The 22,488-nt window shown below is 45.6% G+C and overlaps 1 protein-coding gene across 2 annotated transcripts in view; it reads left to right on the top strand.

The window, feature by feature from the left end:
- Window positions 1-15,477, top strand: part of LOC142582196 (uridine phosphorylase 1-like) — a 60,398-nt gene extending 44,921 nt beyond the window's left edge. For both annotated transcript variants that reach the window (XM_075691608.1, XM_075691610.1), the window contains exons 3-8: window positions 1,330-1,491; window positions 1,982-2,096; window positions 10,430-10,500; window positions 10,978-11,119; window positions 13,108-13,254; window positions 15,098-15,477. In XM_075691608.1, the coding sequence (XP_075547723.1) occupies window positions 1,330-1,491; window positions 1,982-2,096; window positions 10,430-10,500; window positions 10,978-11,119; window positions 13,108-13,254; window positions 15,098-15,246 (786 nt within the window). In that variant the 3' untranslated portion in view covers window positions 15,247-15,477. The remainder of the gene's footprint in view (window positions 1-1,329; window positions 1,492-1,981; window positions 2,097-10,429; window positions 10,501-10,977; window positions 11,120-13,107; window positions 13,255-15,097) is intronic.
- The last annotated feature ends 7,011 nt before the right edge of the window (window positions 15,478-22,488 follow it).

Genomic DNA, 22,488 nt, shown 5'->3' with positions numbered 1-22,488 from the left:
TAAGCAACCAATGCGAGTAGTGATTTAAATGACGTGTTATTATAATTTCCACTAAGCAACCACTGCGAGTAGTGACTCAAACGACGTGTTATTATAATTTAAGCTCATTTTGTAATGGAGCAATAATCTGTACTTGTAGAACTGCTCAAAAAGTAAGTATAAGATTCTGTACGTAAGGAATAGATTATGTGATGGTGAACCCAAGGGCAATTTGACAGTTTTTTTCTGCAATCTGTGAATCTTATCTATATTTATGTGCGACGTCGTACCCTGCACTAACGAGCAGTGATTCACTTGGACGGGAAAAAATTAGTTGTACACTAAGAGCTTCAGCCTGTCTGGTAAATACATACCGGCAGTTGCTTAGCATCCCAACTATTCTAGCAGGATTACGAAGATCATGTTTATTGTAGAGTAAGTGCCGATTTGATACTACGCCAAGTACACAAGTTTCTGACAGTAACTCACTTTTATTTGTACCGATGTTATGATTAAATTTAAAGTGTATGCGTTTCTGGTATAGTGTCAACGAAATTGATTTCGTCTTTGTAGTATTGATTTGCAGTGCGTTTGCTATGTTCCAGATATTAAATCTATCGACATCAATGTTTGCGCTAGCGGCTTTAGAGTTCGTATGATACGAAATTCTCCAAGAAGTTCAGCTTCGACGTTTAGGCATGTGTCTACAGAGACTCCTCAGACGGACAGCAGTCAGGAAGAAGTGTAAGGCCTCAGGGGCGTAGCCAGAGGTAAGGTGGCGTTGGCACACGCGATCCCTCCCATTTCGAAATTTCTGCGTGCCAGTTTGTTGTCCGCCCAGCACCGCCCCCATTCCCCCTCCTTTATAAATAAATTCCTGGCTACGCCACTGTAAGGCCTTGTCGTAAAGCGCTCTATAAACAATTCTGCAGGGTTTGTCTATAAGCAGCCGGGAAAGAGAAAAAAGGAGAGAAGGCAAAAGCTGTTAAATATAAAATGCCACATTTGGTAAAAGTATCGGGCTACAAACCTATAGGCAATTCTGCAGGAATTGCCTGTGTATTGTCGTGCTCTTACTTCGATAGCAACTGAGAGCTCGAAGGTGGGATGTGCCTTGACTTTCAAGTGTCGTCAGGTTATCTCCTGTACCACAGCTTCACCCTCATCGCATGTTGAAGAAAACATTGCCGATCACCGTCACTATGGGGACCAAACCCATGATTCTAGCGCAGTATGCAGTTAAACGGCATAACCACTCATCTATATAGTAAGTTGTGTAGTTTGTGCGCTAATTCGTGAGAACGCGCCGAAATGCCTGTTTTCGAAGCGGCACTTCTCACCTTGGCGCAGTTCGTGTGCATGGGCGGCACTCCGGCGCGGATGCAACAGTTCGCGCAGCTGGCGAAGCATCGCCTGGGCATCAAGCTGCCGACGGGTGCCGAGCTGTGTGACATCAGCCACCGGTCGTATCGCTACGCCATGTACAAGTGCGGCCCCGTGCTGTCGGTCAGCGTAAGTTCATTTGCTGTCTCCTCTAAGATGCCTACGAGCCAAATCTATCCTGGTGTGTCTCACAACGCGCGGCAAGACGTAAAACCAGCGAAAATGGGACACTGAGGAGCGGACACCGAAAAGTTGGGCACGAGCAGCGTCGTTTCGTGTGGCAAGCTATACGTCCCGTCCGTTTACGAGATGCCGTTGTTCTCTCGTCTGCGGCTCACAGAGTCGCCAATCGTTGAAAAGTGCGGTGGGATGAAGATCGATTGGCTCTGTAAATAAATCGACGAAAAATAATAAGAAGGTGCGCGCCGGTCTGGTCACACATACTCCTGCAAAAATGCCTCCGCCCCAAGGAGCAACTGCTCTACATTCGGAATGTGTAACAACTCCCCAGTGCGCAGCCCTTTTGCGAATTTTGAATGTGTGTGCGCGCAAGGACACTTGAGATGGCCTTCTTCCCTGGGAATCGCGCGAATGTTTGACGGCTTGTCTCCTCGCGCAGCACGGCATGGGCGCACCTTCCCTGTCCATCCTGATGCACGAGGTCCTCAAGCTGATCCATTATGCGCGCTGCCAGGACGTCATGCTCATCCGCATAGGCACCAGCGGTGGAATTGGTGAGTCGCTATTTCTAGCCATCCTTGCCTCCACGCGATCTCACGTAAAGACTAGAAAAACCAGTGGCGTTCTGTATGCAATCAGGGTTAAGAAGGAAAAGGTAAGCCACACAAAAGAAAATTATTCCCTCCCTCACTGTTTGCACTCTGCTGAAGAGAAGTACCACTTTCCTCCTTAAGAAAAGGGACTCCACAGAACGTGCGCAGTAACTATTAAGGCTAAGCTTATGCGAATATCACCTTTTTGGTTGGAAGCCAACTCGAGGCGAATAGTAATTAGCGTCGAATAACTTGAAACCAAACAGCTCAAATAGTTCTGGGATTTGCATAACACCTTGACATTAAGAGCCAGATATTGACAACTTTAAGAAAAGCTGGTTCTTCGCTTTCAATTATGAAATAGGTTCCCCTCTAAGTCATGCAGTTTATTTTCAAACTGCGGCTGTTGAGATATTTTCATGCAAAGTGCAAGTTCAACACTTCTTACAACTCCAGCTGCACAGAAAACGTGTTTACAGGCTCTTGCTCGCTGTAGCGCTTCAGTCTGCCTAAATTCTGTGGTGGTTGAGGCCGGGGGAGCGTTTCGCGTTCTCCCATCGTGCGTCGTCGCGATGCTGTGAAGCGTGACTGCGTGACGTCAGCACCCTTTTGCCGTGTTGCGCAAATTCAGCTTGACCGTTTCCACCTACACGCGCACTTAACCCGTTCCGTTCTACAAGTGCACAGACGAAAAAAACATATTTTTAATTTGACAGTAAAATCAGGGTACTTTACATTCGAATTTTGACTTCAAGTGTGGCTTCACAGAAACACTATTTCCCCTCGAAGTGATGTTTCGAGGCAGCGCTTTCCGCTGTTATGGTTGGCGTCTGACACCACGTGGCGACAGGTCATTCACCCTAACCTCTGAGCCAGAGCCCACGTGCACCGGAGGGGTCATTCACCCGACCTTTTCTGAACCGGAGCCCACGTGCACCGGAGGGGTCATTCACCCGACCTTTTTCTGAACCAGAGCCCACGTGCACCGGAGGGGTCATTCACCCGACCATCTCCCCGGATTCGTCGATGAGAGGATCGACCTCTCCTGCCCGTGCTTGGTATTGCAGGAGGAGGGGCCCTCTCTCCGTGCCTGTCACGTGTCATCGATGGAAGCAAGATCCCGCCCACACTTGTAGAGAGCTATTTAAGGGGCTCCGAAATGTACTTTGATATACTTCTTACTTGAGACTTCATACTTCATGCTTTTCTTATTTTCTTTCAACTACCTTTGAATAAACCGTGCAAGTTTTGCACTAGCAAATCGTCTCGCCCCTGCTTGGTCGCCATGATCTACCGGATGCCTGCAGCCCGCCGACAACGCCACGCTACCCAATAAGTAATGTCGGTCGAGCTTCGTTAGACAGGCGCCGCTACTTCTCGGCAGCAGTACGGTACGCTGCCCTGGCGGACGCAACAAACTGGCTGGCAGCGATTGGGATACGGAATCCTGGAGACCCCAACTTGGACGACAACTACGAGATCGTAGCCTCTTCGTCCTGGCGACAACGTTCGGAAAGAAGGTGTCCGGATCATGACTGCATATGGTGAGTGCACGGCTTTTCTTCACTGAGATATCACTTGGCTTTTACGTATTTTTTGGAAAGTACATTGCAGTGATTTTTCTTTAAACCGTTGAAGGAAGTTCGAGTACGTCAAGGTTGTATAGAGTGAAGGTTTAGCAGCACTAATGGCAGCCATGAACTTGAAGGCACTAAAGAAGCCGGAATTGTTGAGCTTGGCCAAAGAGTTGGGCCTCCAAATTGCCGAATCAAAGAGAAAGCCGGAGGTCATGGAGGCGATCGAAGTGACCGGGGCAGACGACGAGGAACTGACGGAATGCATAGAGGGCATTAAAGAAAGAGAGGAAAAAGAAGAGCGTAAGCGCCTAGAGGAAAAAGAGGAGCGCGAACGGGCAGCACGTGAGGCAAAAGAGGAGCGCGAGCTGGCAGCACGTGACGCCAAGGAAGAGCGCGACCGCGAAATGAAGCGCCTAGAGATTGAGCTTCTGAAAGCACAAAATAGCGAAAGACCTAGCACAGAGGCACGTGAAAGCGAGCGCAGAATGACGGACTTGATGGCACCCTACGCAGTAGGAGGGGACATAGGTCTTTTTCTGGTGAAGTTTGAGCGCACGTGTGAGAAGGCAAAATTCGCGAAAAACACGTGGCCGCAACGCTTGCTTATGTTACTGCCACGTGAGGTAGCTGATATTATCGCCCGCATGGGGAAAGAAGAAGCAGACGACTTCAATGAAGTCAAAGCGACCCTGCTTAAAAAGTATAGATTATCAGCGGAAGCATTCAGGCGAAAGTTCAGGGAAGTCGAGAAGACCAAGAGTGAGTCATATTCAGATTTTGCGTACACCCTGGAGGTAAACCTGAAGGAATGGCTCAGAGAAGAGGGTGCACTCGGCGATGCCGAAAAGACAATGCAGTGCGTTGCCTTAGAACAGTTCTACCGCCGGCTGCCAGTAAACATCAAGTATTGGGTTCAGGATAGGCCAGGCGTAGACACTGTTTCGAGAGCGGCCGATCTCGCTGAGGAGTACGTAACTCGCCGTGCGAACGAAGGCAGCGAAGCTCCTAAGGAGGAGATGAATAAATGCAGACCCGACAAGCCAAAACGATGGTCAAAGTCGAGTCGGTATAAAACAAAGGAAAGATCAGATTCAGGGAAAAGTAGTGACGAGGACAGCGAAGGAGAAAAGGAGTCACCCGAACAGAGGGCAGAAAAGCAAAAGAAAAAGACTTTCGAGGCCAAGAAACCAGTAGTTTGCTACAACTGCCGGCAAACGGGGCATATCTCCGTGGGATGCAGAAATCCCAAACTAGTGTTGATGTCACTAAGTAGTAACGCAGAGAATCTGAGCTTGCTCGAACCGTACATTCGAGACCTCGTGGTAAACGGCAAACCGTGTAGAGTGCTTCGCGACTCGGCAGCCACAATGGACGTAGCGCATACATCGTACGTAGATGCAGGCCAGTTCACGGGGGAATGTGCTTCGATAAGACAAGCCGTAGAGGCCTCCAGTGTTTGTCTCCCGGTGGCCAAAATTCGTATTGAAGGCCCTTTCGGAATACTGGACACTGAAGCCGCCGTCTCGGCACATCTGCCGCCGCAGTATCCGTATTTGTTTTCGAACAAATCAGAGGATTTGCTACGACGCAAGGGAATCGGGTTTAGTGAGGGAACAGTGCAAGCCCTAACTCGTTCCAAGGCAAATGAGCTCGCGGCTAAAGCAGTGGATGAAAGTCCAGTGGTGAAAGAAACCGGTTTGACAGCTGATTGGTCAACTAGTACAGAACAAGACAGCCCTATAGGGGACGAGGCGGAAAGTACGCCAGCTAATGAAAAAACCAGGAAAGCAGCGGAGCCTGAAATGTCGCGAGAAGCAGAATGCAGCAAGTTATTGAACGTAAGCCCTGCCACAATGATTGCCGAGCAGGAAATGCGTAAAGCACAAAACAATGCTGAGCATTACTATGACAGGACGGCTCGCACGCGACGCTTTGAAGTGGGGGAAAAGGTAATGATCCTGAAACCCTCGTTGAAAAACAAACTAGAGGTTCAATGGGAAGGACCGGTTGACATAATTCAGAAATTATCTGAAACAAACTACGTAATCACGGTACCCGGAAAACGAAGGACACCACAAGTGTACCATAGCAATCTACTTAAACCCTACAGGCAGAGGGAAGCCATTGTGAACATGTCCCTTAACCAACCTGAGGAAATGCCTGTCGACTTTCCACAGCTACCAGCAGTGACGGAGACAAAAGACATTGACGAGACCATTGATAAGTTAGTAGAACAGGCGGAGTTGAATCCCATTCAGAGGGCCGAACTGAGGGAACTCGTGTTTGAATTTAAAGACGTATTTTCAGACACACCGGGCAGGACGACTGCGATCGTTCACGATATCGAGTTAACCTCGTCGGACCCAGTTCGTTCAAAAGCTTATCGCGTTTCGCCTCGTCAACGTGAAGTCATGACCGCTGAAATAAACAAGATGTTAGAGCTAGGTGTAATCGAGCCAGGAGAGAGTGATTATACCTCACCTCTTATCTTGGTTGAGGTCCCAGGGAAAGAGCCGCGGCCATGTATCGACTACCGCAGGCTCATTTTAATCACGAAGGACCAGACTTATCCAATACCACATATCGAGGAAAGGCTTGAGAAAGTGAGCAGTGCTAATTTCATCTCTACGCTCGATTTAGTCACAAGGTATTGGCAGGTTCCATTGACCGAGAGGGCAAGCAGGCTTGCAGCGTTTATTTCCCCGATGGGAACCTTTCGTCCGAAAGTCCTGAGTTTTGGATTAAAGAATGCGCCATATTGCTTCTCTAGCCTTATGGACCAGGTGCTACGAGGAATGGAGGACTTTGCACTTCCCTATCTCGATGACATAGCTATCTTTTCTTCATCATGGGCGGACCATATGCAACACCTGCGAACCGTGTTGTGTCGGCTACGAGAGGCCAACTTAACTGTTAAGGCTCCCAAATGCCAATTAGGGCGCGCGGAGGTAGCTTATCTAGGTCATGTAATAGGGCAAGGCCATCGTCGGCCTTCCGAGGTTAAACTGACCGCGATAGACAACTTCCCGCAACCACGCACCAAGCGGGACGTCAGATCATTCCTTGGCTTGGCTGGTTATTACCAACGATATATTCCGCGGTATTCCGAGATTGCGAGTCCTTTAACGGATGCTCTCAGAAAAACAGAACCACAAACGATAAAATGGGATGACGCGAAAGAAAAGGCTTTTAGTATGCTGAAGAACGCACTAACGAGTCAGCCAGTGTTGAACGCGCCCGACTACTCTAAACCATTCATTCTTCAGTGTGATGCCAGTGACAGGGGTATGGGGGTGGTGCTCTGTCAAAAGAAAGATGACGAGAACGAACACCCTGTACTGTACGCCAGTAGAAAGCTTTCAGTTCGTGAGGAAGCATACAGTGCATCAGAAAAGGAATGCGCCTGCGTAGTTTGGGCGGTACAGAAGCTAGCTTGCTATATCGCTGGCTCAAGATTCACCATAGAGACTGACCACTGTCCCCTCACATGGCTGCAGTCCATGTCTATGAAAAACGGTCGTCTTTTGCGCTGGAGCTTGGCTCTTCAACAGTACACCTTCTAAATTCGCTACAAGAAGGGTAAGCTTAACGGCAATGCCGACGGTTTAAGTCGTTGCCCCTAGAGTATCGAAAGCCTCATGCTCATCCGGGTTTCCGTGGCATATTTTTCGTGCATTCATATGTTTTTTTCGAATTGAAGCCGATTGTTAGCTGATTTTAATAACCACGTCTTAAGAGGAAGCTTTAGCTCGGGCCCAACTCCGACGCGGCCTATTCAAATACATGTAAAAACGCAAAAACGTTTTTCTGAGATAACCCCTGGACCGATTTTGATGAAATTTGTTGCATTTGAGAGAGTAAGATAAATTCTAGTGACTGTTGGAAGCATAATTTTGATTTAGGGCTTGAATTTTGTTAGAAAGATTTTCAAAAATTCAGAAGTTTGAAAAAAATAGAAGCATGAAGTTTACAAACTAATAGCTCTGCATCAAGAACAGATATCGCGGTTCTGTAAACGGCATCCATTAGATCATTCAAAGCGGACAAATATTATATGTCATTTTACATCTTACGTGAATTTGTTACGTTGTTTACGCGGGTTCTGCAAAAGTTGTAATTACATATTACTACATTTTTTGAGATTCATGTGTAACATATCAATTTTGTCCGCTTCAGATGTGCTATCAGATACAATTCACAGAATTGCGATATCATTTTTTCTTGTTGAGTTACAGAGTTGTAAACTTGATAGTTTCGTTTTCTGAAAATTTGCAATTCTTGTCAATTTTTTATAAAATATTGACGGCCTAACTCAAAAATTCGAAACCAACAGTCACCAGATTTTAAGTTTTTCTTTTAAATGCAGCAAACCCAGTCAAATTTAGTGCAGTGGTTGCCGAGAAAAACGAATTCTCCTTTTACATGTATTTAGATAGGAGCACCCGAGCTAAAGCTTCCTCTTAACGCTTTCAAGAAATGGCTGTTTTTAGTGTTAAGGGGGGAAGGACGCGCGTAGGAAATGGGAAAGGTGTAGCGGGTTTTCTTTTTTTGTTAAAAGCTGGGTGTGTCTTGGGGGAGAGTGGCCGTGTGCTCGCTGCTTGTGGTTGTGGGTCCGGCACTGTTCTGGGGTGATTGCTTGCCCTCGCAGGAGACGAAAAGTTGCGAGACCTGCTGGCAAAGACCAATTTCACCGGACCGGACCAAGGAGAAAAGTCAAGAGCGCCACCAAGGACGGAAGACCACTCCCCGGAATCTACCTGCTACGAACGAAGGGTTCGTGACCTCCACGGGGAATCCTGATACCGAAACGCCGATCCCTAGTACAGCGGCTGCTGGCCCCTACACGTCGGGATCTTCCTCCCCCGCCGGAGATGCTGTTAGGGTTGGCGTCTGACACCACGTGGCGACAGGTCATGCACCCTAACACCTGAGCCGGAGCCCACGTGCACCGGAGAGGTCATTCACCCGAACTTCTCTGAACCGGAGCCAACGTGCCCCGGAGGGGTCATTCACCCGACCTTCTCTGAACCGGAGCCCATGTGCACCGGAGGGGTCATTCACCCGACCTTCTCCCCGGATTCGTCGATGAGAGGATCGACCTCTCCTCCCCGTGCTTGGTATTGCAGGAGGAGGGGCCCTCTCTCCGTGCCTGTCACGTGTCATCGATGGAAGCAAGATCCCGCCCACACTTGTAGAGAGCTATTTAAGGGGCTCCGAAAAGTACTTTGATATACTTCTTACTTGAGACTTCATACTTCATGGTTTTCTTATTTTCTTTCAACTACCTTTGAATAAACCGTGCAAGTTTCGCACTAGCAAATCGTCTCGCCCCTGCTTGGTCGCCATGATCTACCGGATGCCTGCAGCCCGCCGACAACGCCACGCTACCCAATAAGTAATGTCGGTCGAGCTTCTTGAGACAGGCGACGCTACTTCTCGGCAGCAGTACGGTACGCTACCCTGGAGGACGCAACACCGCGCTGGCGTGAAACCACCTTTAAGGCAAAGTTGTCCGTCATAAGCGCGCCGCCGCAGAGATGGGAAACAGAGCCGCCGGCCAAAGATATGACGTGGACGGTTTTACAAAGATTATGGCGTTGTATGCTGTTATTTTCACTTGTTTATTTATTATGTGGCTTATATGCGGAAAAATACGCATATTCGTTCGTTTGGAATACTATAAAGCTTGTAACATTTGAATACGAACTGAAGCGATTATTGAATAGCATAATATTCAATCGAATATATTTTGAAAATTCTCACAAGCCTAATTAAGACATATATCCGAAAGTGTATCAGTATTGCTAAAACCGAGTCGCACGGCCTTTGTGTTTCGCGTATACGGAATTGCGTCAAACCTAGCAACGGTACTTTAGGCTAGTTGGCGGGTCATCCTAAATATGCCTACGGCGCGATGTTTGCATAGCGCTGTCTACGTTTACCGTTGCGCTGTGTGAATATTTATCGTGCTTCGCATCGCAAGCGGCGATGCTTGCCACGACACCTGCCCTTTCCCGGCCAGTGCGTGGAGATATGGCACCGGTTAATTGGTCATACGAAATTGACCTGCTTCAGTCCTCGGATAATACACGAATGAGAGATTGACGTGAATGAATCGGAGTCGCCGCATATTAGAGCGAAGATTTTGTTGGCTATTCCCCATGCATATCGAGGACGGCTGTCTGGCCGAGTAAACGTGGGCCAGTCCCGGAGACAGTGCGCAATTAAATATGGTGACTCATTGGGCTGATCCTGCTGCCACCGCATAAAATCTGACTGGACAAATTGACAGGATTGACCGGTGTTACGCAGGGCAAGGTAGCGCCACGTACTCGGAGCAATCACACGTCTCACAGCATTCAAGTAATAAATCAAACCAGTAAGTGTCCCCCGCTGCATATCTCAATAGATCCACATGATAGCTATCTCTTGACTTAGACGATCATCCTTTCCCATGGCTGTGTTGTTGTTGTTGTTGTTGTTGTTGTTGTTGTTGTTGTTGTTGTTGTTGTTGTTGTTGTTGTTGTTGTTGTTGTTGTTGTTGTTGTTGTTGTTGTTGTTGTTGTTGTTGTTGTTGTTGTTGTTGTTGTTGTTGTTGATCAGGTGGAATTCTGCCCACTCTTTTTTACATTTCTCGTTCTCTACTGAACATGCAATAGAGCTAAGCAGATAGCAACGCTAAAGCTGCTTCGCTGACTGCGCCTTGTTCTGTTTCAGGAATCCCGCCCGGCACCGTAGTGGTCAGCACCGGAGCCGTAAATGGCCTGCTCAAGGAAGAGGTCGAGCTGGTGAGTATGCTATAATACGCTGCAATTTGGGAGCTGCGAACAGGCATCGCTCCTCGCTCCACCTACATAGGTGGTTGTCCTGCGAAATGAGCGAGTAAATTCAGCCAGAGTTTGCCGGCATTTGCCCCATCCGTTCATCACTGTTGTACACATGAGATATTACATTATTAAGCTTTCACTTTGAGGACCGAGATTGCTTTGATACTAATTTCTCTCTTTATTTTTGTCTTTTCGTTTTGTCAGAGAGAGCTATGCGAATACCTTCACTCACGGAAGCTGCGACGACGCATCCGCTACTTACAGTGCATTGTATATGTGTGGACGGGACTTCATAGTTGACGTATTTGCTATTAGAAGGTATTGCACTTAAGTGCGTGAGAACAGGCCACGACAGAAAACATGCGAAGAAATTGGAATACTGAAAGGGCAACGCGCAAAGAAAGGGTGTGTCACATTTTCTCCTCTGCGTCGGCGCAGCATATCCTCGGTGAAGTGGTGCGGCGGCCTTGTGTGCTGGACGCCCAGCTGGCCAGCGAGATCGCCGCCATGGGACGCCGCTGCATGGCCGGCACCAGCGTGGTGGCCGGCAAGACATTGAGTTGCAACGACTTTTACGAAGGTAGGGGCATGTTGTGACACAAATCTCTTATGGAATACTTGCTCATGGGAAGTGCAATGATTCATACAACACTAAAAAGTGACTGTTTTCCATCGCAGGCGAAGCGTAAAGTCCGAGAGCAAATTATTAGACTGCTATACGAAGCAAGGGTAGTCGTTTCATCAGCTGCATAATGTGCTGTAAACAATCACATACTATCTAAACCAACAAGCACTTGCTATTACACTGACTTATAATGACTTGCTATTATACTGTTCAGTGTATTACCTAGGATAAAAAAGAAAAAAAAGAAAAATACACACGATGAACTCCCATAACCAAATTTTCTGTCCCCCTATTGTGAACTTTGTTTTTGTACGTCTCCATTTTATGTCGTTTCCCTACTTTTCTTTCACCAATCTTCCAATCGCCTCTTACTAATCTCTACTGCGGATATGTTTACTTTCCGCCTGCTCTCGCTGAACGGAAGTGCTTCAAGGAGGCCAGTGGTACCTAAATCGACCGCTGTGTAGACATCTTTGCAATTTAATAAAGCATGCCCCATCGTTTTCCGTCGCCAAGCACATGCTTCTTCTTCCTTCTTATAACTCGCTTTATAGGTACGTGTTCTAAGGCATCCTGATCTCGCTTCGAAAAGTAATGAGCTTCCCTTTCAGTTATCATAAATTGTTTCTTTCCTGATTTCGTTTTTTCCTCATATGTAGTTACTCATGGCAGGTTTCTTTTCCGTTGCCGCCACCCATGAGATTTTTCAGCCTCTCTAACTTTCTGGTTGACGTTCTTTGTTGCTGCGTTGCTCACCGTACAGGCTGCATACTTGCTGGTAAGCTTCCTAGTTCTTTTCCTCCACTGTGAATCAATGTATTTGAATCAATGTGTTTCTTGTACAAATACCTCAGCACTCTCCCAGCCCATTTACTTTCTTCCATATTCCTCTGTCGTTCTTCGTAATAAATTTTACTGCGAGCTTCCCTCACTTCAAAACTTGTCCAGCCACTATCGCCCTGCACAGCTTCATTTGTAATATTCCCGTGAGTGCCCAATGCGAGACGTCCCACTGACCTTTGGTTCCCGCCGAGTCCTGACTGTGCCCCTGATTTCAAGCAAACAACCGCATTTCCAAAAGTAGGTCATGGAACCATTACACCTTTCCACTTACCCTGGAGCACCTCGTACCTATTGTATCACCATAGCGCTGTGTGTTTCATTATGGCTGCATTTCTCTTCCGCTTTACTGTTATTTTTTTCCGTGTTTCCATATATCTATTACCTTCGTTTATCCATATACCAAGGTATATATATTATTTTACCCGAGGTATTTCCTGGCCCTGTATTGCCACTGTCCGATCACTGTTTTCATTGAACACCATAAACCTGATTTTCTAACGCTCAATTTTAAACCTAAATTCTCGCCTTCCTGTCCACAGGTATTAGAGGTACGTAGAGGTATTCACAATATTAGAGGCACTTAGAGGTACCACTAGTAACACAATGACGTCCGCAAAAAATAAACCTAGAAGCTGCTGCTCTACTACTGTACCCGGCTCTCTTGGCTCGGTACCGCCGTCTGCCGGGCGCCGTTTTACTCACCGACGGCATCAAAGGGTGGTGATGGCGCATGCAACGTCACCACTCCCTCGGTTGGGTGGCGGGAGATTTGAATTTCGAAAAAAAAGGTATTCGGACCCTTCAGATACAATTTTCTCGTAAACTAAGCATTTTCTTGGCACGAAACAAGTGCTGCAAGATTTCTGGAATGGTGCTTAAACAGTCCTTGGCGACTTAGTATTTGCCTTTAGTGTCCCTTTAAGGCAAAATTTGTTCATTCAAGTTATTGCCCACCAACTCGAGGCTTTTCTGTTAGCAGAGCAACTGAACATCGCCTACGTAGCAGTTTCCGTAACTTTATTCAATCCGCCACGCACCAATGACGCATTGCAGCCTGCAATATTCGAGCTGCAGCGCACTTCCTTCACGCCCGCGCGCAGGGCAAGCAAGGCTGGACGGCGCCTTCTGCCACTACACGGAGGACGACAAGTTCGCCTTCCTCGAGAGGCTGCGTGGGCTGGGCGTCGTCAACATCGAGATGGAATCCTCGCAGTTTGCAGCCATGTGCCACCACGCCGGAGTCAAAGGTGAGCAGCGCTTGTCGCACTTCAGAAATTTATTCTTGTGTGGCCTCTCGCGCTGTACGAGCGGGTTGCGGTGTTTCAGCGAAGCCTGTCATTCTTAAACGCAGTACGGGCAGAGAAGTAACTTTTTTTTTGCGATATTCGCGCTATCGAAGGTCACAAATTACGAAATAATCAGTGACCGCCTTGATGAACAAAGAAACAATGATTCACCTTTTGGTTAACTGGACTGGGCTGAAATTGATTTTGTCAGGTCGTTGCAATCGAGGAATTGAAATCAGTCCAGGCTCAATGCATGTCCACTGATAAAGTATAAGAAGTCTCAGACCAATTAGGCGTTATTTGACGCCGAAAGCGCCCACGATAGGTTGGCCTTCCACGTGTAGTTTTGCTCAAAGCAGATAAAGTGGCCACTGGAAGATGGAGATCCACAGTGTATGAACAAGGAAAGCCTCAGGAAGCGTTTCAAAAGAGATGCTTTATGGGAAAATTGTGAGGAATGCCCGTACATTTCTCCCGAGATTTGTTAGCGGATATCTCAAAAGCTATATCTGAGTATAACATCTTCTTGGGCGAGTTGGTTCACGACTGAGAAGGAAACGCCAAACGCGAAAGAAACAAGGACGAAACGAGTGCACAGGACCGGCGCTTACACTTCCGGTGTAATTGAAGTGTGTGTAATTGTGTAATTGAAGTGTGTGTAATTGAACTTCTGCATCCTACGCGTCTCGACATTGTATTGTTTGCCGCTACCATTTTTCCTTCTCAAAAGTTATATGTATATCGTAGTTTGAAAGATTGAAAGTGTATTTAGCATAAATAAGGTACACAATTACGAAGTGCACATTTTGGGATCCAACAAATTTGTCAAAGGGTCCCTACCAATCGATATTAAGGAAAAAAAACACTCCTATGGCAGCTGTTATATCATGTTGCGAAATCACATAAAACAAATGTAGCTGGAATAAGTAAAACAAGAAAATACAGTAGTAGGGAAAATTTCACATGTAAGTTGTAAATTTTTCTAACCATTTTCTTCTTTTACATTATCAAAAACATCCGCACATGAAAAGAAAAAAAATTAAGGTTGTGTGCAAGCATACGCCGTGCTACGTATTGTCATTAAGTGAGTGCTTTAATTTTTTTTAAAGAATTGTATGCAATGTTCTTTGACTGGTTAGAATGCTATCAAGCCTGTTCCAAACTGAGGTGCCTGTAAACTGCGGTGTATGAGCGACGGTGATTAGTATTTACCTTAGGCAATAAAAAACGACAGCCATCCCAATAGTGGGAAGTGTGGGGCGAAGCGAAGCTGTTGTCAAGGCTAACTTTTCATTGACTAGTTGATGCATGACGGAGGCGATGCTGTACGTTGTCAAACCGTAAATGTTGAGTTCATTCCTTCATTCTCTAGTTCGTGTTTCGGACTGCGATGATAGTTTAGCTTTCCTTCATTGTATTGTGCAGTGTACCCTACCCTAGCGTGTAGGCTTGCCCCCCAGCTGGACGCTCTTCTGCACTAGCTGACATCAGCGACTTATAATCCTCTAGCAGTTCAAATGAATCCCGAGGTTTTGCCGCCATGTCAGCCTTTTCATATAAGGGTTGTGACCTCACTGGAGCTCAGTGAGTGAGGAAAACAGACGTTTTTTTTTTTTTTCCGTGTGTAAAGGGCTGCAGAAAACAGCGCCTCTCTCCCCTCCGCGAAACCTCTCCCACGCGTCCGCCGTGGACCCAGGATGGGGGCTCGCTGCGGCCTGAGCACTGGCCCTTCGCAGGGGGGAGGGCCCCCTCTCCCGACCCGCCAGTGCTGCCGCGTATAAATGCGAGAACCCCTTAAATGCAGGCGCGGTTCTGTGCGTCACCCTGCTGGACAGGATCCAGGGAGACCAGGTGACTGCGTCCAATGATGTGATAGCCGAGTGGCAGCAGCGGCCACAGGAGCTCGCCATTCACTTCATGGCACGCCAGCTGGGTGCGACCCTGTGTGCCTGAAGTGTGCGCTACCTCACCTGCGACGCCTGCCTGTGCTTCCGGCCTTATGCGAAAAAATGCTTCTGCCAACTTTCACGGCGTGGAATGCAGTCACCACGTCACGTCACGTCACCCAGAAACAAAGGAACAATGAATGTTTATCTCTACTGATGTTTATTGCTGTTTAACGATGAAGAATAATGAGATTAAAGCTACTGTTGGTTTTAACGTATAAAGTGTTTTGTGAGCAAGCTTGCGTATTCTTATTTCGTTATTAGTTCTGCGAGTGTGAAAATGACATAATGCGTACGTGTCTCGTTCAAAGATCGCCAGTGGGCATCGTGGCACTCCCAACATTTCCTTAACCTAATAGCGTTGAGTACCATGACTGCATACAACAGCAAAGACTGATATCAAAAGAGATTTGTTGTACTTGAAGGAACAGTGCTACGCTGCCCGAAGCCAGATCAAGGTGTAAGAAAACGCATGGTTAGATAAGAAATATTGCCGCACGCGACTCTTCAAGCGTAGCGCGTGGAAACAGCGACAACTATTTAGTACGTTTTAATAGTACTTCTCAGTCTCCTTTGAACGGGAATCTATTTCCTTGATTTTAAATTATTGAATAAAACGTTACGCAGGTACCCTGCCGGAGGCGTTATGTTTCAATAACAGTGGGAGGAAAGTCAGTTAAAATCTAAAAGATGGCTAGAAGATTGGCGGCGTAAATGAAGGCAGGGAACACGCGGCAGGAGAGCGCGCAATTGTTGCGGAGCAGTAAAAAATACTGAGACTCGATGTTTTGATAGCATGAACCACTGATCTTAGAGGCCTACTGCAATAAAATTTCGCTTAGTCTAGGTTACTTATGAATGGGTAATTTACACTGCAAGCAATTTCAGCAAAGCTGCAGTGCGCATGTCACGTGCATTTATTTATTTATTTATTTATTTATTTATTTATTTATTTATTTATTTATTTATTTATTTCAGAATACTGCAGGCAGCAGTGCTGCCCAAGTAGGAAAGATTTTTTTTTTTTACATCAACTGCAATGACCAAGAATCCACAAATTTACATTTGTACAATCGACAACAGACGCTGGCAGACAATTCCATTCTGCAACTGCGAGCGGAAAAAAAAACCTCTGAAAATCTTCGTCCTCGCAAAGTATACGGGCGGATAACATCCGAGTGATTAATTATAGATTATACGTGTTGTGCGCGGGAAAGATAAGTTTCGCGCGGCAGACCAATTCTGTTCTGATCGATGAAATAGAGCATTTTTAGTCTCGCACTCTTTCGGCGGACACTGAGGGGCTCCAGATTCAGTCGCTGCAGCGTGTCGGTAACAGATGAAGGAGATCGATGGCCATACGCAGCAAATCTAGCAGCGAGGCGCTGAATTCGTTCTACACATGTTCAACGCAGTGTGGGTCCCACACTGCGGAAGTGTACTCAAGGACGGGCCGATGCCTCGAGTTGAACACTTCACGGTGAGTCTTCCAATTTAATGCGCTGATCGCAACTTTTATCAAATGCGGTTGTGCAAACATTCTTCAAATGCTTATCCCATCTTATGTTGCTTGTAATAGTTAGTCGTAGATATTTGGCACACGTTAATGACTGAATACTTTTATTAACAATGCAATACGTATGAGAGAGTGGATTTTTCTTTGTGGTTATTGTCATACGAACTGTTTTATTAAAATCTACTTGCATTCCGTTTCGTTCACGCCATTACGCAAGCTTACAGACGCTATTGTTCAGTAGTTTTTGGCAAGAGGAACTATTAACAACACTGTACATCACGCAGTCGTCAGCGAATAATTTTACTGTAACAGAGTGATCCAAGTTAGAAGCACTGCCATTTACATATATTAGAAATAAATTACCGAGTACGGAACCTTGTGGTAACCCTGACAAGACAGGTAGGTCAGCAGACCTGACACCTGCACACTCTACAAACTCTGTGCGATTTTACAGATAAGCCTGCAACCACAATATCAATTTCTCAGGAAGCCCGGCATCCCTTAATCTTCCAATCAGTAAGGTGGTATCATAAGAAGCCAACAAGCACTGACACTAAGGACAACATAAGGGAAATTACTTGTGCTTAATAAATTAAATAAGTAAACGATAAATTAATGGAAATGAAGGTGGATGAAAAAACAACTTGCCGCAGGTTGGAAACAATCACACAACCTTCGCATACGAAGGTTGTGGGATTGTTCTTGCTATGTCTCCTATTCTGTTCTTGCTATTTCTAGATTGTTCTAGCTATTTCTTGCTATTGAAAATTTTAAACCATTTACTTTACACCACATATTACAATTTAGTAATTGTAACCGGTGACTTCTAAAGCCATATCCACTTGGACCAAATTCTGAGGAGGACATCAATTTCTACATATGCGTCCCGAAAGTTTGGGAGGAAATACATTGATGTTCGAGTAACTATTGAGCTACAATGCATAAAAAGGCTTCTTGCTTAAAAAGATAACTGATCCAACAGTGCATTTTACAAGTTTGCCTGCGCTTATCTCAGATCTGGTGCTAGTTTCAAAATTTGTTCTAACTGGATGAGTCCTGTGAAATCACTGGCTTCAATTCCTGTATTGAAATATAGCGCTAAATTAATTAGTTTAAGCGCTAATTAATCGTACTTGTTAATTGGTCATGCTTATTGATTTACAGTGTATGTAATGTATACCTCTTCGATTATTCCAGCTTAATAAGTAGATTTCTGCCAAATTCCACGGGCAATTTCTTTTTTTTAATTCTGTTAACGTTCAAGCAAAACACCCGGTATATTCAGCATGACAATAACGCTTAAGAAAAAGTCACCCACAACAACAATAATAAAAGTTTACAAAAGGGCTGACATTGACGCCATAAATAAAGAACTCCAAAATTTTTTAAATGGTTTTCAGCAGTCTTACTTATCAAGCACTGTCGATAGCAACTGGGAACTTTATAAGAATGTATTGCTCAACTGGGAAGCTAGATACATATCAACAGTTCTCCTGAAATCCGACTCTAACAATGAATGGTTTAATAAACTGCTCAAAGCTCTCCTTACTAAAATGAAAAGGCTTTAGAGAAAAGCCAAACTTACAAATAACTCAGAAACATGGGGAAAATACGAACTGTGCGCTAACCAATATATTCAGGAGCTGACGATAGCCAAAGATAACTTCTTTAATCATGACCTTCTGACGATTCTACGATCAAACCCCAATAAATTCTGGCGCTTCTATTCAGTAAAGACACATACTACACAGATTGAACTAACAGATCCGGATGGTAATCTCATTAACTCTGAGAAATGCGCGTCAGCTCTTAACGACTACTTCATCTCAGTTTTCTCCAACACTAATGACACTCCCATGAACCAATACCACCACTTTCAGTAAAATTAATGCCAGACATCAAGATCAACCCTGATGGCATATGTCGTCTCATTAATTCACTAAAACTAACCACCTCAGCTGGGTGTGATGGAATTAACGCCAAAATACTAGTTAACACGAATAACATTTCTAGCCGGGTACTACACCTAATATTTGCGCAATCCTTAAAGACTGAAAGCTTGCCCGACGACTGGAAAAAGGCCCATGTCGTACCAATATTTAAGACTGGCGACCGCTCCCGTGCTATGGAATGGAATGGAATGGAAAACTTTATTGACTTTTTTAAGGTTTTAGCGGGTCAGTTTCTCTGACCAGCATTCCTTCTAAACTTCTAGAACATATAATCTCATCCAACCTAATGTCTCACCTGGAATCTATCAACTTCTTTTACCCTCACCAGCACGGCTTCAGAAAACTATTTTCATGCGAGACCCCACTCGCCAAGTTCACCCATGACATTCTGCATTTCATGGACCTTCATTTGCAGATTGATGCCATTTTCTTGGATTAATCGAAAGCATTCGACCGCGTTTCCCACAATCACCACTTCAAGAACTCGCATCTATCGGAATCCCAAATAGCTTGCTTACCTGGCTTGAACACTTCTTATAAGGGCGCACACAGTTTACGTCTGCAAATAATCATAATTCATCTCTTAGCAGCATAACATCTGGTGCCCCACAGGGTGCTCGTTTATCGCCTCTACTTTTCCTTATCTACATCAATGACTTACCTGCTAACATTAAGAATAAATTACGTCTTTTCGCGGATGACTGTGTCCTATATTCCCCTATCAAAGGCTCGAATGACATCACCGCACTACAGCAGGATCTCGATTCCATCGCAGTATGGTGCGAGAAATGGTTCATGCCGCTTAACCTTACTAAATGCAAAGGTCTGTCATTCACCCGCAGCCACAGCTTAAGAGGAAGCTTTAGCTCGGGTGCTTCTATCTAAATACATGTAAAAGGAGAATTCGTTTTTATCGGCAACCACTGCACCAAATTTGACGAGATTTGTTGCATTTAAAAGAAAAACTTAAAATCTAGTGACTGTTGGTTTCTAATTTTTGAGTTATGTCGTCAATTTTTTATTAAAAATTGGCAAAAAATTTTCAAAAAACGAAACTATCAAGTTGACAGCTCTGTAACTCAACAACGAAAAATAATAATACAATACTGATCTGAGAGTTGCATCAAATAGTGCATCTAAAGCGGACAAAATGGATATGTTACACATGAATATAAAAAAATTAATAATAAGGAAATAAAACTTTTGCAACATCTTTGTAAACAACGTAACAAATTCACGTAAGATGTAAAATGACATATTGAATTTATCCGCTTTGAATGATCTAATGGATGCAGTTTACAGAACCGCGATATTAGCTCTTGATGCAGAGCTATGAATTTGTAAACTTCGTGCTCCTATTTTTTTTCAAAGGGTCAAGTATTTGAAAATCGTTTTAAGAAAACTCAAGCCCTAAATCGAAATTCCGCTTCCAACAGTCACTAGAATTTAACTTTCTCTTTCAAATGCAATAAATTTCTTTAAAATCGGTCCAGGGGTTATATCATAAAAACGTGTTTGCGTTTTACATGTATTTGAATAGGCCGCGTCAGAGTTGGGCCCGAGCTAAAGCTTCCTCTTAACAAGTCACACCTACACAATAAATTCAGCTCCTATCAATCATGCGCCGTCTTACAAATATCTCTGCATTCACATGACATCGACACTATCATGGGCAACTCATATTGACACCATCTGTTCTAATGCTTCACGCACCCTTGGATATTTAAAATGCAACCTCATCACCAGAAATAAAAAAGCTAGCATATCTAACATTCATACGTCCGCAGTTAGAATATGCGTCATCTATCCGGCACCCATCCCAATCATATCTTACCTATGACATAGAAAAAACGAAAAGATTTTTATTAGTCATATCATAAGAAGCCAACAAACACTGACACCAAGGACAACATAGGGGAAATTACTTGTGCTTAATAAGTGAAATAAATACGCGATAAATCAGTGGAAATTAAAGTGGATGAAAAAAACAACTTGCCATTGGTGGGAACCGAACCCACAACCTTCGAATTTCACGTGCGACGCTCTACCAATTGAGCTACCGCGGCGCTGTTTCCCCATTAACTTTCTTGAGTGTTTATGTGTCCTAGTAGAACCCTGGTAGTGTTAGCCAGCGCCACCACTCACAGACCTTGGCGGCGGACGTGGAACGTCCTTTTTGCCGCAGGCGTCACGAGAACGTGACCTTTTTGGGTGAAGGCAACTGGTCAATAAACCCACATATGCTACCTGAAGGCATCAATGTTGCCGGATTCGAGACCCTCGTTGTGTAATAAACGAGAAGGGGGTGAACCGAGGGGCCCAATTTTTATTAGTCATATCATAATAAGCCAACAAACACTGACACCAAGGACATAGGGGAAATTACTTGTGCTTACTAAATGAAATAAATAAGCGATAAATCAATGGCAATTAAAGTGGATGAAAAAACAACTTGCCGCAGGTGGGAATCGAACCGAAGGCTTGTAGTAAAGCCTTGGCACTACTCCCTCTTCGACCGTGATTGAATTCGGGGTGCATGTTCTTGGGTAGATTAGCCACTTGGAGCTTTTCCCTGATCGCGCCTGGAAGGGATGTCTGGTCGCCGTGCTGATTGTGGTAAGTTATCCCGAGTTTGTCCAGGATGCTCCTGCCCATTCGTGTCTTCGCTAGTCTCCCGAGTTGCGAGATTTGGTGTGCCTCAATTAACTCTTCGAGCGTGTTGTGGACGCCCAGCCCAGCTGCAGCAGAAGTTCCATGCTTGTGCTGTCTGGAAGTCCCAGTGCCATCTTGTGTGTTCTTCTAATGAGGGTGTTCAGTTTGACATATTCGGCCGCGTACCAGTTATGGTAGGCGGCCACATAGGTAACGTGGCTAATAACGAAGGAGTGTACGAGTGTGACGACGCTGGCCTCCCTCATACCCTGGTGTCTGTTGGTGATTCTTCTGATGAGCCGCATCGTGTTCGTGATCTTAGCCTCCAAATGCCTGACCGTTTCTCCGTTGGTGCCGTTGGATTCTATGATGAGTCCGAGCACCTTAATCTGCTTCAACCTGGGTATTTCTTGTCAGTCTTTGGTGCGCATGTAAATTTCTTCGTATGCAGCATGCTGGATGTTCCCCCAAGCGTCGGGCGGCAGAGGAGGAGTCCCGATTTTTCTGGCGAGCAGACGAGACCGGTTCCGACGAGGTACCCTTCCAGCACCTCGACCGCGGTCTGTTCGATTTCTGCGTCGCTTCCCTCGCGCACCCAGATCGTAACGTCGTCCGCGTATATTGTGTGATGCGCTCCCTCGATGGCGTTGAGGCGCTCGGGGTGGCCGATCATAATGAGATTAAAGGGCATCGGCGAGATGACCAAGCCTTGTGTGGTGCAGACGCTGCCCATGTTCCTGTCTTCGTATGCGAGTTTGCCCAGCGTTAAGGAGACTTTCCTCTTTGTGAGGAAATCCTGAACATAGCTGTACGCTCGGTTTCCTAGATTGAGTGCGGCAATGCTGCGTAGTATGGCTGCGTGAGCTGCGTTGTCGAAGGCTTTCTTGAGGTCTAATCCTAGAATGGCCTTGGTACCTCTTGCCTTGTTGTCGAGTATCTGGTGTTTGATTTGCAACATTGCATCCTGCGTCGAGAGATGAGCCCGAAACCTGAGCATGGTGTCTGGATACGCTTCGACATCGTCCAAGTGTGCGTTGATTCAGGTGAGGAAGGCGTGCTCCATCAACTTGCCGACGCACGACATAAGAGATATTGGACGAACGATGTCGAGATCTGGGGGTTTCCCTGG

Source organism: Dermacentor variabilis, chromosome 5, assembly GCF_050947875.1.
Source record: "Dermacentor variabilis isolate Ectoservices chromosome 5, ASM5094787v1, whole genome shotgun sequence".
In the NCBI taxonomy this organism is placed as follows: Eukaryota; Metazoa; Arthropoda; class Arachnida; order Ixodida; family Ixodidae; genus Dermacentor; species Dermacentor variabilis.
The sequence above is the reverse complement of the archived record's forward strand: the minus strand, read 5'-3'. Positions and strand labels throughout refer to the sequence as shown.